Source organism: Rhinatrema bivittatum, chromosome 1 (assembly GCF_901001135.1).
Source record: "Rhinatrema bivittatum chromosome 1, aRhiBiv1.1, whole genome shotgun sequence".
NCBI lineage: Eukaryota > Metazoa > Chordata > Amphibia > Gymnophiona > Rhinatrematidae > Rhinatrema > Rhinatrema bivittatum.
The window spans coordinates 228,662,705-228,678,837 of NC_042615.1; the positions used below are offsets into that span (position 1 = coordinate 228,662,705).

At 42.8% G+C, this 16,133-nt stretch overlaps 1 protein-coding gene across 7 annotated transcripts in view; it reads right to left on the reverse strand.

Annotated features, from left to right (window-relative positions):
* Positions 1 to 16,133, reverse strand: part of FGFR3 (fibroblast growth factor receptor 3) — a 139,784-nt gene that overhangs the window by 82,468 nt on the left and 41,183 nt on the right. For all 7 annotated transcript variants that reach the window (XM_029592590.1, XM_029592610.1, XM_029592608.1 and 4 more), the window contains one exon: positions 9,184 to 9,237. In XM_029592590.1, coding sequence (XP_029448450.1) covers positions 9,184 to 9,237 — 54 coding nt within the window. The remainder of the gene's footprint in view (positions 1 to 9,183; positions 9,238 to 16,133) is intronic.

The following is a 16,133-nucleotide window of genomic DNA, read 5'->3' on the forward strand; positions in this document are numbered from 1 at the left end:
TCTTGGGAGTTGTAGCCTGCTGGTGTTAGCTAGACGACCCCATGACCTGCAGGGTTACTCACAGATGCTTTCTTTATCTGCTTCCCTTGTTTTTTTCCTTATAAACCTTGCCAGATAGTAGCTGGCCTTCACCAATCTACTGGCACAGACCCGGTTGGTTTCTGGGGTGATCTGGCCTGCTGGTAGCAATGCGGCTACCACATGGTTTACTGTGCCATTAGGTTTATTCAAACTTCTCAATCCTGTTCCTATCCCTGCCTTCCACATGTAACCCAAGCAAGTCCAGACTGAATTACAAGTGCTGGCCTGCACCACCTCTGCTGGTAGACTCTTCTAGGCTGTCTTCTTCATTGATTCTCATAGTCCCTTACTTAGTTCATCATACAGGCCCACTTCCATTTCTTACCAGCAAGTTTTGTAATAGCCATATAGCCACTAAAACTACAGACCACATCGCTCAAGCTACCCATGTTCATTCGTGTTTGGGTTTTAACCATGGGCTCTCCTTGCAGATTACTCCAGCCTTCTTGGAAGCCTGATGCAGCCGTACCACTGCTGTTTCAAGCAGGATACCCAGGGTAGTTAACCATGGCAGCTTAACGCAGCCCTACTGATAACCATTAGATTTAACCAAGCCCAATACAGTTGTACCTCAACAATCTGTCCATTAGTGTGTTTTTTTTCTCTTAGTCCTTCAAATTTCATATATTTCATTTCATTTTGTTGCTTCTGTACCACAGAACCAGGGCCAAGGCCCTGCCTAATGTGGCAAACACTGAAGCCCACTTCTTTCCCTATCAGCCCCCCTGCAGTATTACCTGCTCTTCTGCCAAGCCTTATGTCTGTCTCTAGTCTGCTTATTTTGTGTCACCAGTTTTGGCTGCCATGATCCTCTACAGTTAAACTATTTCAAGTATCCACCACACTCCTGACAAAGTTGTATATTCTGATGGAAGGAAGATAACCAATGGGGCACTGCGATACCAGGGTACAAATTACATCAACATGCAATGTCATAACAACCACTTGTCCTTGAATTTTCTTTACCATGGAAGATGGTTTATTAAAGCCTTACAAATATTTAGAAGTTTCCATTATGTTTCCCTTATTCTTTCTTTGTGCCTTAAGCCTTTCTTGGCAGGTCTTGCATCATTCTGGTAGCTTCTCTTTGAGCTATTTCCAGCCTCTCAAAGTTCTTACGAAGGTGTGGTCTCTAGAACTGAACATAGTACTCAAGATTGGACCTTATAAGTGCCCTATACAGAGGAAATATTACCTCCCTTTTCCTGCTAATATTTTCATTTATGCATCCAAGCATACTGTTAGTTTTTCCAGTTGCTTTATTACATTGATTGACTACCTTGATGCCATCTGAGCTGATTACTCCCAGTTCTCTTTCATGTTTGACAATTTACAGTTCTTGTCCCTCTGATATGCTGCTAATGGATTGCGTCCATGGATTGTGAAATCCATTTTCCAAACCCTTGACCATTCTTTGTTTTTCAAGTTTCCTTTTTACACCGTCTGACATGTCCACTGTTACAGATTTTAGTACTATCTGGAAACAGGCATATTTTCCCCTCCACTTCCTCAGCAATTTCACTCTTAAAGATAATGAAACTCTCTCAGAAACGAACCCTGGAACAGCCAACTGACCACTCTGCTTTCACCAAGATGAACTCCATTGACCACCAACCTCTGGATCCTTCTACTAAACTACTGCCTCACCCAATTTACAACTGTTTGGCCTCCTCTCACGATGTCCAGCTTGCTTACCAATCTTCTATGCAGAATGGTGCCAAAATCTTTATTGATGTTCAGATAGGCATCGTCTGCTGCACCTCACCTTTCTGATCCATCATTTCTGTAACCTCACTAAAGATTTCTATCAGGTTTTTCTGACAAGATCTTCCCTTTGTGAAACCATGTTGCATGAGGTTCTGTACCTTATTTCAAGGTGGCACACTCTTTTCTTTAGCAGCGCTTCCATAGTTTTGATTACAAATGTTAGTGTAACGGGTCTATAACTACCAAACCTCCTTCCTGTCCCCGCTCATGTAGCAGGACCACATCCACTCTAGCAGTCCTCCGGAATCTTGCTAGTTTTCAAGGATAAATGTGAAGAGACCCAAGGTGCATTGTGAGCACATTGAGGTCATTTAGTATTCTGGGTCCCATGGCCTTACTGATTCATTTCGTAAGTACTTCAAGTACCTCCTCAATAATTTGCTTTGCAATTATTTCACATTTATCAATGCCATTTCCCACCTTAGATCACTGCCTTCCCCTTCTTCTGTAAGTACTGAAGAAAATAACTTCTTTAAGGTACCTATCATTTGCTAGTCCTCTTCTTTGTGAATCCCATGTTCTCTCTTTATCTTACCTATTCTTCCATTGGTTTTTCTAACTCTTTTATATATTTAAGAAAATAATTTATCTCCTTTTAACTGACTGGACAATTTTCTCCTCCACTTGTGCCTCTGCTCTTCTAACCACCCTTGTTGATTCCCTTTAATTTTCTTCATAATTTAGCCAGTGGATTTTTGCATTTTTAGAATGCTAATGTCTTTGCTTTTACTCTTTCCATTACCGCATATCTGAATCACTCAACTTTTAACTTGCTAACGCACGAGAATTAATTGATTTCTCAATGTTCCCTTTTAATCTTGACCAAACTTACTTTGCATCCTTCAGTCTTTGGAATCCCTGTAGGGCTCCTTCACATTATCTCTCATCCTTTTAAGTCAGATTGCCTGAAGTTGAATTTGCTAGTACAATTCAGTTTAGCTCAGATCAGAATTTAATACCAATCCACATACTACAGTGGGCACCAGAACCTAAATTCTCCCTTACCATGAGGTCAGTGGTACAAAGATGGTCATACATGGCTACTACACAACACTGGGCAAGTGTTGGAAGCAAAAAAGATCAGTGGGCATAGAAACATAGAAAAATGACACCATAAGGCCCATCTAGTCTGACCAGTTTCATTTCTGGTGCATACCTATAGGCTCTAGTTGATCTCTGACTGTCCTTCACTTGTAGAATGTGGGGATCCTCTGTGTTTATGCCATGCTTTCTTACTCAGTTACTATTTCTGTCTCTACCCTTTGCTTGGGAGCCTGTTCCATGCCCATCACACCCTTTCCATGAATAAATATTTTCTAATGTTGCTCTATCTCTTTGGAGCCCCATGTTCTTTTCTCTGAATAAAAATGTTAGCTTCTTATGCATTATTTATACCTTGAAAATATTTGAATTTCTCCATCATATCCCCCCCATCCCTCTTCTTCCCTCAAGAATACATATTTAGGTCTTTCAGTCTAGTCTTATATGGCTTTTGGTGTAGCTCCTCTCTGGACTGCCTCCAGTCTTTCAATGTTTTCACAGATATGGCCTCCAGAGCTGGGGACAATATTCGAGGTGAGGTCTGTACAGAGGCGTTACCAGCTCCTTTTTTCTACTGTTACACCTCTCCCTACGCACACTAGCAGCCCTTTGGCTCTTATAACATTGTTTTACTATATCTAGGTCATCAGACACAATCACTCCAAGGTCTGTCAGTGTACATTAATATCAATGCCCCCTCTCCCCCATCTGCCCACATCGTGTACCCAGACCTTGGATTTCTGTGCTCCAAATGCATGACCTTGCATTTTTTTGCACAGAATCTTAACTGCCAATAAAAACATAAGAAATGCCATGCTGGGTCAAACCAATGGTCCATTGAACACAGCATCCTGTCTTGACAGTGGCCCGTCCAGGTCACCAGGAAAACCCTGGCAAATTCCAGTATGAAAAAATCACTTGACCACTCCCAAGTTTTCTTGGATCCAATCTCATTTTGTTTAATCCTTTAGGGGTGTCTCTTCTAGACACCAATCTTAAGGCAAACTTTTCCTTCTAGCTTCTCTGCAATATCAAAGATACTGAACAGAGCCAGCCCCAAGACTAAACCCTGAGGAACTCCACTAGACTCCTCTGGGTTTAATTCCATTAACCGTTACCTTCTGTTTTATCTCACTCAAACTGTTTCTAATCCAGTCCACCACCTTCATGCCCATCCCCCAGGCTGTTCAGTTTATTTATGAGCCTCCTATGTGGGATAGTAACAAAAGTGTTGCTGAAATCCAAGTATACCATACATTCTTGATCCAGTTCTCTAGGCACTCAAACAAATTTATCAGATTTTTTTGCATGATGAATTAAGACTCTGGAAAGGAAACACTGCAGATCCAAAGACTTAAGGGATCAGATTTAGGTGTCAGATAAGCATCCCATTTCACTATACAGGTGAGATGGCGACAAAAATGTGCATTTGTCCTGCCTTTCACTCGCCATGAAAAGACTGTCATCAAGCAACTCAAAGAAGGCTGGACTTCATGAACTTCTGGACCTCTTTCAAATTAACCTAATGGTAGGAACTCTGATCTTTGAGGGTTACAAACAAGTTTTGATTTTCAGTCTAACCAAAAAATGTAGATGAAATGCACAGCTAGACCAAATGCATATAAATATATCAATGAACAATTATTTGTGGCTCCTGAGGATGGGAATAGATTAGCCCAAACCTAACTGGTTATGCATTAAGGTGAGACAGGAGAACGTGTTTCAGGTAAATATCAAGGGAGCAGTGGGGTAATGGGAAGAAGGAAAGGCAGACAGGATCTACGTGAGTGCTAACAGTCTGAATGTTCTTTAAACCTAAGTCTGTCCTACTTCTGGGCCCATTTTTTCTGATGATGCCTCAGATCTATTCCAGCAAAGAACATCACCCTCTTACAGGGAAGATGCCAATAAAGAATGGTGAGAGAGTATGCGAACGTAACTCAAGGAATCCATTTAACAGACCTGCTCCATGCTTTCCTGCACCCTGGCCCCCTCTCTCCCAACTATTCCACAATACAGCATCGAGTAATGATGTCAGATGTCAATCTCCTAACCGTCGCTGGAAATCTCAGAATAGAACTCAGTAAATTGTGACGTCACACATCATGTCCTTGTTTATCATCTTGAGAACACTCCTGAACTGCCAGGCATGTAATGGCAACTATGTCCTACTGTTCTAACGGGCAATCGCTGAATGAGTATTATTTGCCAAACACCACGATTACTAATAGGAAGTTATAAAGCTCTGGATTTTCGTTATTCAATAGTGAGAATTTGCATCAGGGCGCTAAGAGACTCCTTGTATTCCTCTTTCTTTAGAAAAAAAAAGGATTCAAAAGTAAGATACACCTTGGTGAAAACAGAAGGTTTCTTATCAGTGTGTGACTATCTCATGCTGAAAAGTAACTAGTGACTAGATTCTTTCATGTATAAAATAGTTCACAGAAATGAACTATTTTGGTAGAGACTGTAGTATTATAAGACTTCCACACGTTTACAAATTCAAACTTTTGGGGCTAGTAACGTCCCTTCCTCTGGCGCATTTGTTGACTATACTGAAAGACCAATTATAAATCTCAGTCAATGTAGGATAATTAACAGCAAAACTGAGCTCATTTAACAATTAGAGTGTGCCATGCAATCCCACAGCAAACAGGATTGGCTGTAATTATGTGCTGTAATTTGCTCAGCTGACACCATAGACAGTACATAGTCTGATTTAATTGGCTGCCCTGTAAACTTATTCAGGCCAGGCAGCAGGGTCTCCAAATAAAGATACAGGAAAAATGAATAATACTGTTTTGCTTTATAGACAGAAAAATAAAACAGAGAAATGAATAGCTGAGGTACTGAATAGGCCAATTACAATTTGTACTGGCTCTACCATTTTGTTTCTCTTTTTTTTTAAAATGTAGAAAGATCAACTCTGTAAGAAAAAGGGCAGTTGCATAACCATTTTTTCAAGCAATATAAAAGGCCATTTTGATGCAGGGGCAGGATACATTCTAGGGCAGTGGCTCCCAAACCTGTCCTCATGATCCCACGACCAGTCAGGTTTTTAGGATAAATATCCATAATGAATACACAAGATAAATTCATATTTACTGGGTCTCCAATGTATGCAAATATATCTCATGCATATTCATTCTGGATATCCTGAAAACTTGAAAAGGCTTCTTACTACTAAGGTAAAGTCAAAGATCAAGCCCGGCCCGCGGGCAGACTGAATGGGCACTGTGGCCTTCATCTGCCATCAGACGCTATGTTATTTTGCTTTTTGTCCTAAAAATAGCTTCTCAAGAGGTTCAGTAAAACTTCCTATTGCCAGGTCATTGTAAAGTCGCCCTGGAATATCAGACAGTGCTGCTAAACATCTGAGAATGTCTGGCTTTGCTCGCTTTGGTGGAAGAGTGCCTGCGACCTTCAGTTTTCAGCATGGAAGTTATTCACCACCACTAGGTGTGAGAAAGAAAATGATACAAAACCTGCAACACAAACCCTACAAAAAAAAGGCTTAAGGCATTCAAAACGTACTGACTAGAGAAAACAAGGGAAAGGGAAGCATGACATTCAGATAGTTGACAAGCTTTAACAAAAGTGTGAGAAGGTGAAACTTTCTATAAAAACAGGAAATTCAAGTACAAGAGGTCATGATCTGAAGTTGCAGGGAGGAAGCTTCAGAGGAAACGTGAGAAAATACTTCTTTACTGAGAGAGTGGCAGATGCCTGGAACAACCTACCATCAGAGGTAATGGATTTAGAAGCCAGTGCCGAAACAGAATTCAAGCACGCTTGGGACAGATACAGAGGAAAGTAGTAGAAACAAGATTAAGAGGTTGCAGCATTGTAGACCAACCCACCCTTCTCTTTCACAAGAGAAGAGGCACAAAGGAATATAGTGAAGGTCATAGGGTAGCCAGGTAGAATAAAAATACCAGAAACCAACTGGGTTGATGTCAACAGGTCATTGGTGACCAGGTACCATCCAACAAACTTTCAGGCACAGAATAGGTGTCCAGATGTTCAGGCAACAGCCTCAGTAGTTCTGACAGCTGTGTAACACCATAAAATCCAGGACCATTTAGGTTGGGGACGAACAATACTAGTCCTCAGAGAGCTGCATACAGGTCTAATTTTCAGGGTAACCGAATTATGTAAATTAACTTAGTTCATGGACCAAACACATGCAAATCTCTCTCATGAACACTCAATGTTGACAGCCTAAAAACCAGACCTGTTTGCCCTTAAGGAATGGAGCTTGGTGCCTCTGGTCAAGATCAAGAGTACATAACTATGAGCCAGAAGATCCAAACAGGCTTATTTTTCAGGAAATCCACAATCAATCTGCATCAAATATACTGGAATGCATTTGTTCTAAAGACCCAGTTAAGAGAAATGTTCATACCAGTTCATTTTCTACGACTGGTCAACAGGCTGGCTATCTCAGTGGGGGAAGTGCAAAAACTCAGAGCCACCCCAAGGATTTTCTAGAAAGTATAACTCCAATGACACTGACTGTTTGGAGGACTGGAGTAGACTTTACTTATTTTAGATATCTTGAAAACCAAATTTATTTGTGGACCTTGAGGACTGGAGACAGGTATCCCCCATTTCTGAAGCAAAGGCAAATTTAGACATCCTAGTTATTTAACCAGACGACATCCTTACTAGCTTTTGGTCATTTTTAGATTTCCCAGCATACTCCTATTTTTTGTCCTGCTCTGTCCTCCCCAGTCTCTCATTCACCCTTGAAAACAACAAGAAAAATGGAAGAGTGAGGATTAAACTAACACACAAGGAAAACAAACCAATAATCCCTCTTCCCCACTTCACCTCCTTCACAATGCAGACAGATAAGAGGCCAAGAATTAGAACCAAGTAAAATACTCTATTTACCGGCACCAACTAAACTATGGATTTCAAAGTATCAAGACACACAAGGATTAGTATGGGCTAATCATGTATTACACTTTTACAGCAAGAATTAAAACAATGCCGATTTGAGAATTTATTTACGGAACGAATGACGCGATTAAAGTAGGAAACAAATAAGCTATTCAGGCAGGGAAAACAAAAAAACCCAACAAAACAGCAACGAAAACCAAGGCAAGAATATTAAGTCAATAAGAGAGCACACAGCGCCCCACTCCCATGCTTAGCATACCTTCTAGTAGCTGAAGAGGCCTGTCATGCTAAATCTAGGCAAATTCACTCATCTCACAAGGCACAGCCTTACCCATCTACCTAAATTAGTCCTTTTGTTGCAATTTTTAAAAAATGTCCGAGGCTGAATCCCATTTTCTAAGAAATGCTTTACACATGCGTGGCAAGCAATCTGCGACAGAATTCTTAAATAAGGAGTGCCACAGGCTGCAGAATCCCCAGGTGAAGCTCAACATTATTATGGCAAACCAACAGGTTATTGTATTTATTTTATTTTTTTTAATTACTTGTATTCCACCCCTCCCCCCACCATTCCACCTCTCCCAGAACCCCCACTAAGGAAATTGTGTCTGCTTAGCACAAAATAGCAACTAATGCGACAACATGGAAGCTAAGCTGTGAAGCAAAACATTGAAGACTTTAAAATTTGTTAGGGGCCCAGGGTGTCAGACTGTGTTCTATCAGGAGACTGAATAAACAAACGAGCATCCGAAACCCACAAAAAAAAAATATATTGTTGGTGGAGGTGGCACCATTACTGCTTGCCTTTTAAAAAAGATGGTCGGGGCTGGCCTGCTGGCTCTGCGCTCGTGCAGAGGAGCGGAGTTTGATTACTGGTTCAGGTTCTCTGCTCCGAGGGGCAGCTAGGGATGGCTGCAGAGGCAACGTTCACAACCTGGGGGGAGGGGGGGGGCGGCGTTATAATCTTTGCATACAATGGCAGCACCTACCGGTCCAATTTGGGGCCCATGACGGCAGGATTCTGGAAGAAATCCTGGTGCATAGTCCGTGGCCAAGGACTGAAGCTGCAATGGGCTAGGTTAAGTTGGCAGGAGGGGTGAAGGGAGAAGTCCCAGAAATTAGTAAAAGAAAAACGCTTGGTACTGGAATCCAGCCCGGCTTCTAACTTTGCAGGAAGCCCAAAGGAAGAGGAGAAGGGAACTGTGGGATCAAAAAAATATAGCGAACTCACACTAACAGAGAAATATACTCAAAGTCTGAATATAGTGTGACCGGATGGAAAATGCTATAGGGCAATAAGCTGGCGTCTCTGCATTCAACCATCACAACACCGCAAGACAATGCAGTGGAATAGGGAGGGTAGAGTGTTATCCAGAAACTGGCCCTTACTTGTGTCCTCTGATTCCTCGTCATCGTCTTCATCATCACCTGACGATGGAGAATCTGGAAAAAAAAGAATACATAAATATTACTATTCAAAATACAACTGAAATTTCAACAGCGGATAAGCGACAATTGATTGCTTTTGATGTTTCTTCTTTCGAAGTCACTGCAGCTCCTCAGGGGAGGTTCATTTTCAGAACACCCTGCATAACTTATGCTGCAAATGGACTTGTTCCAAACTTCAAAACCTGGACTAATGTGCACCAAGTCCGCTTTGGAAATTATTCCGCTGGATCTACCCCGCACAAACTACACCTATGTGGTGCACACAAAAGATTCCTGAAAATTTACATAATACAGTCAAATTTTACAAGTATATGCGCAAGTTCAAAATCCTACCCCAGTTCCAGCCCCAGGAACACCTCTGCGCAGTTCAGGTGTAAACTTACATGGGAACAGGACGTGTGGGCACTAGTTTACCCGCATAACCGGCAGGCAATTTTGTAAAAGGCCACTTCTGTGCATAAAGCACCATTTTATGCACACAAGTCCTTTTGAAAATGACTCCCTTATTGATTGCCTATGAAATAAGCAAAATATATCCTACATAATTATTGTAAAGATCTTGTGCAATGTTCTCTCTGATACAAGTGAACACCTGGGGCCCGATATTCAAAGCGTGTTCAGCGCTCGATAGCGGGGATAAGCCAATCCGCGTATAAGCCACTGCTTTTTGGCAGGACTTATCCAGCTATTTAGCGGTCCGCTGAATATCCGTATATTCAGCGGCTACCAGATAGCTGGATAAGTCACTTATTCAAGTATCTCTTTATTTATTTATCGATTTTATATACCGACATACACTGTGAGTATCACATTGGTTTACATTGAAACAAGAACTTAGTTTAAAATGCTTTACATGTAACTCTTCATATATGTGAGTAAAATGAACTGAAAGTAAATGAACTAAATGTAACATGAACTGTATGCAAATGCGGGTGATACGAGCTAAACTTAAAATGGGGAACAAGAGCTTATTTTACAGCATTTTTGGTCGATTTGTGGGTGGGCAATTGGTAGATTGGGGTGGCACTACTTAGCTGGTTGGCTAAGTTAGATCTGCCAACAAGCAGATTTAACTTAGCCAGACATAACTTATCCAGCTAAGTAGTGGCTTATATGCAGATATTCAGCGGCATGGTGGATATTCAGCGGCGGATAAATCATATCAGGCTAAGTTATTTAATCCTGGCAGATATGAATATGTTTACGCAGCTAACTTTAGGACAGCCCTACAGTGTGACCAGAGTTAGCCACATAAGTTAAGCGGATAACAACAAACAGCCTTATAATTTATGCGGCTAATTCCACGCCTCCTCGAAATACTTCCCGCCCACCCCCAGAATGCCCTCGACTTATGAGGCTAAATTCTGGCCGCATATGGTTTTTTTTAATATCGCTGGTTAGCCATTTAGAAAGATAACAATCCAGTTTCCCTTTCAACTATATCTCCAATCCAAAACACAGGAGGCTGAATAAATATCCTATAAAAATATCCATAAATAACTGAGCCTGGTCTACTGCTTTACCAGAGGTTGTGTTAAAAAAAAAAATGGGGTCTTTCTACACCGGTATTCAGGATCTCTCTGTGAAAAGGATAGACAGGCTGGAGGCTGTCCAGAAAAAGGCCAAAACAAATATTCAGCGTCTGCACCATAAGCCATATGAGATGAGGCTCTAAAGACCTCAGCGTGGATACTGAGGCCATGAGGTATATGACAGAGAGATTTTCAAATACCTCAAAAACGTATAAGTCAGACATAGGAAACCAACCTTTCTCAGAGGAAAGAATAGTCTAGAATAAGAGATCACCACATGAAGGACAGGGGAGCAAACTCAAGAGCAACCTTAGAAAACACTGTACGAACAGTCCCCCATTGGAGGTGGCGGAAACAGAAACAGTAAAGGAATTCTTGGGATAAGAAGCGAGAGGTTTCCCTGTTGCAACGAAGTGAGGGAGAAATCCAGAGATCAACTGAGATCTTTGGCACTGCACCAGGAGTGAAACCGGACTGACAGGACAAACCTCGTGGACAGTTCATGCCTGTCCTCACATTTCATGTTCAGTCTGGGGGGGTTAATCACTCTAGGAGCTGCCTTGCCTTGACTAAATAAACACAGTTTCTATCAAGTGGGAATAGTTCCTTAAGTAGGCTGCCCTGCCCATACAATCCAACATCTACCTCTCTGACAGAGGGCTCTGTGTAGCCTGTAACCAGCCATGAAGCACCACAGGAAAAGACATCGTGGAACCTTCCACTCAAGAAAGGAGGTGGGAGAAACGCGTCAGGACAGTACGGGGGAGCCAGATTGACTTTTCTGAGAATGGGAGCGCTCGTTAGTCTCACTACAGTTTTGGAAAGGCCCCAGAGAGCTCTCTCTTTTCGTCCCGCTGTACTAAATAGTCCCGTGCTAGCTGAGGTGCAAGGGCTGGCTGCCTCCGGGTCCAGTCACTCTCCTCTACTTAAATGGCAAAAGTCTGAACTTGTTTCATGTCCGCTTCACTGCAGTAAGCTGGGCAGTCAGCAGACATCACCACGTGGACAAATAGCTTTTGTGTAACAAAGTGAAGAGTAACTTGTTTCTGCATCGTGTGTTCTGAATGGACAGGAATTTATTGGGCATGACAATGTCTGCCAGAGTCTTGTGTACAAATTACCATCAAATTATCTACGGCAAAGACAGCTTCACCAAGAGCTCTCTCGCCTATTCTCCCTATGATGCAGGGAAGAGCAATCTCCTGCTTTGTGTGGAAGGCAGAGCTGGCCTCCAGAATAAAAGCCTGGCACCGTTCTCAGCGCCATCTTTTCTGGGCAGAACTGCAGGAAAGAGAAAAAAAAAACACCAGAGAAGGCCCGCTAGCAGAGCAAACAGCCACCTAAAGTAGCATCTGTAACGCAAGGAGAAGCAGGAGTCCAGTAATGCAAAAGAAGGCTTCAGAAGGGCCTTCCAAGCAGGACTTAAGCCTCCAAGAGGGTTCTCCGGCCTAGCAAGCCTGGCTGCTTTCAAGAAAATTATATCCCGAGGAGCAGAAAGATTACTCTTTTAACAGGCTCTTTCCTCCTGAGCTCTAAGGCAGATCCCCTTAAGGCAAGCAGCAAAGAACCGCCAGGCGACGGCAATGAAAGCAGGCCGACTCTAAAGGAAAAAGCACTTGCTCCAGAGCACCACAGAAGAACCAGTTGCTTCTTCCCAGGAGGCCAGCGGCAAGAGGAAGGGAACTCATCCTCTTGGGATAAGGGAGAGAGCATCCAGAGTGCTTTGTGACTGGTGCCGATCTCACCCCAGTCTGCGCTACTGTACCCATCTAATACAATTCAGGGGGAACAGGCAGCAGAATTCACCTTTTCATTTTAATTTTGAAAACCTTATCAAGGGGGCTGTGCCCATTGGGAGGTTTGGTTTTTTCTTTTAAATGTAAATTTACACGCACCAAGCCCTGCAAAAAAAAAAAAAAAAAAAAAAAAAATCATCAACCTACTTGTGTCACAAACACCATCATAGTCAGAAACCAGACAGCTTTAAGGTTCAACCAGGCACAGCTGCTACAAAACTCACACACACATTGAAATCATCTGCCTCCCTCTTTAGTGCTAAAAACCGTACTGCCAGAGCCCCAATTACAAAAAAAAAAAAGAAAGCATAATCTTGTCGGAGTGACCATGCCACCCATTTCTTTCTGTTAGTTATTATCCGGCAAGGAAAAAACACGTGAACACCTCGGATTTCGAAAGCATCAAATAAATAGTCTTAGCACTATGAAAACAATTCCCTCCTCCTCGGCTGGACAGCTGTGGTGCCCCCTCGGATTCTGACAGCATTTAAATGCAATTTTATGTGACACAAAAGCACCCTTTGTAAACTCCCAACTTTTCTTTGGCCTTTTCTCTTATTATCAATAATCACACCTACTTACAGAAGAAAAACCCTTTCAGAAGGCAAAATGCTGTTGCTATTTAACTGATCTGACCTTGAAACAATTGCTGAGATCTCCTCCCCCTACCACCACCACCACCCCCCCCCCCCAAAAAAAAGTGATTAAAAGCAGACTTTTTTTTTTGTCAGCCCTGCACTGCAGAAAACTAGAAAGCCTCAATTTTCTGAACTGTTTTTTGTTTTTTTTTAGACCATCTGGCCCCTCCTAAACCCGGGCAATGCCACCTTCCCCTAGAGGAGTCTGTTTTCTTACTAGTGGCTATCATTTCAAGGCAAACATTTAGGCTATATATATATATTTATATATATTACCACCTTCCATCCTCAAGCCTCTCCAGATTTTGCAAAACTCAGTAGCCAGAATTCTGACAGGAACAAAGAAGAAAGACCACATAACGCCAATACTGATTTCACTACACTGGCTTCCAATTAAAGCCCAAATTGAACACAAATCCATGACCATCATACATAAATTACTAAACAATGAACATCAAGGTCAAACTGGCCTAAACATAACCCCTCAGAATCCCCAAAGAAACTTACATTCAAACAACACAGGCTGCTTAACTGTCCCCCCCACCCCCCCCCATCAGAGATGCTCACTTGACAACAACCAGAGAAAGAGCTTTTTCCATTGCCTTCCCTAAAATATGGAACTCCCTCCCAAAAGATTTGAGAACCCAACCTAACCTCAAAACTTTCAAAAAAGATCTAAAAACGTGGCTGTTTTACAAAGTCTACATTAACTCTCAAACTTCACAACATCCTAACACCCAAAGGAACTACCAACCAAATCTACAAAAATAACTTGTCTCCAACCAGCACCAAACAAACCCTCCTCACTCAAAAATGATTTTCTTCTGGACTATAAAAGATTAACTTTTTGTTTAATATGTATCCTGTTATACCTTAATTCACAATTGTTAAGAAAATTACACTTTGAATCTTGTAAACCGTTGTGGTGGCTTCAACGAATGATAAAACTCAACAAATAAATAAATATATTGTGTTACCTCCACTCAAATCTGCAGAATTTCTGAAGGATTCAAGTCACAAACAATTAAGGTGGTAAGTATGCTGTCTTCCCCTCTCCAGCTGTTTCTAATAAGGAACTACAATTTTTTTAGCTAATTACTTTGCAATTAGATGTCAATAATGGATTCATTCTGGCACCCTGCAGTTTACGAACTTGTCAAGGGCACTTCCTGGCTACTCAGCAAAACTGCCAAGGACTCCTCCAGGGTCCTTTTTTCTTGCGTGCAAATGATGATACTTACCCTTTATTATTCATGCTTATTTCATTGGAATATTTTGACTTATTTGAAGCTAGCAATTTAACTGAATTCTTGGAAGAACATGACAAAACAACTTAAAAACAATCGACCATCAAAACATTACACATAGTCCCATCCCACCAATATTTTGTGTTTGTCCTTAAAATACCTCCGAAACTATGTGCACTGAAATCAGGGCATAGCAAAGGTTCTATTCAGGGTCCTGTTTCTCTTTCATTCCCTTTGACTTTCCTTTATTAGGGTTTTATATATATATATATATATATATATCTACTAGATAAAGGAGCCCTGACCGACGTGCTGCAAATGCGCAGCAAAGAGCAGCTCTACCGCGCATGCGCGGGCGAGCACGTCGGTCAGAGCGGAGCATGCCTCAAAAAAAAAATGGCGCTGGGAGCAGTAGCGGCAGTGACAAGGAGTGGCGGCGAGGAGCAGTAGCGGCGGCGGCAAGGAGATCTTCCGTCTGCGCCATCCGAGGGAAGGAGATGGGATTGAGAGAGGGGGAGTGACTGAGGGAAGGGGATGGGATTGAGAGAGGGGGAGTGACTGAGGGGAGGGGGGGAAGGTGAGAGGGAGGGAGAATAGAGGGGGGAGGTGAGAGGGAGTGGGAGGGAGAATAGAGGTGGAAGGAAGAATGAGGGGGAGGGAGTGGGAGGTAGAATGAGTGGGAGGGAGAATAGAGGTGGAAGGGAGAATAGAGGTGGAAGGAAGAATGAGGGGGAGGGAGTGGGAGGTAGAATGAGTGGGAGGTAGAATGAGTGGGAGGTAGAATGAGTGGGAGGGAGAATGCGGGGGAGGGAGAATGCGGGGGAGGGAGTGGGAGACAGAGGGATGTGAGTAAGTGGGAAGGGTAAGAAGTTGTGGAGAACAGAAAAAGAGTGAGGGGAGGAGGGCTGAGGGAGAGGGAAGGGGTTGTGGATGAGCTGAGAGGGGATTGGACGGGATGAGATTGAGGGATTGGATTGAGAGAGGGTGGGGAGTGACTGAGAAAGGGAGGGAGGGGGAAGTGAGAGTGAGGGGAAGGAGACAGAGGGTGAGTAAGACTGAGGGGAGGAGGATGAGTGACCGAAGTGAATGAGCGAGAAAAGGTGTAGAAGGGTGCTGTGTTTGAAAATGGACAGAAACATTTTTTTTTAATGTAGCCCGTTGTTATGGGCTTAACGGCTAGTATATATATATAATAGATGAAAGTTGCCCCACACCTGCATTGCCAGTATGTAAATTGAGCTCTGCCCCTCCCTCCCTGAACTCTCCAGCGCTGCTCCTCACTCTGTATGGAAATTGAGCTCCATTCTTCTCTCTCCCTGTATTCTCCAGCTCCGCCCCCCTCTCTGTATTGTCCAATCCGCTGTGCTACCAAATATAGACACTGAGCCCCGCCCTCTGTCTCTGAATTGTCCAATCCCCCCTCTACAACCACTGAGTACACCCAAGCTCATCCTGCATTCTCTACTACCACACATCTCAATTACGCACTTCCTACACTTCACAGTATTTCCCTGTCCTTAGTCAGGATTTAACCACTAGCATGATATGTAAGGGTTCCAGCTCACCTGGGACAGGCTCTGCCAGACCTGGTTTTGCGTCATCGCGTGTATGGCAATGGAGCCCTACTTTTTGGAGCAATGGGAACCACAGCTCCATGCATGCCATGGGGCAAAGCCA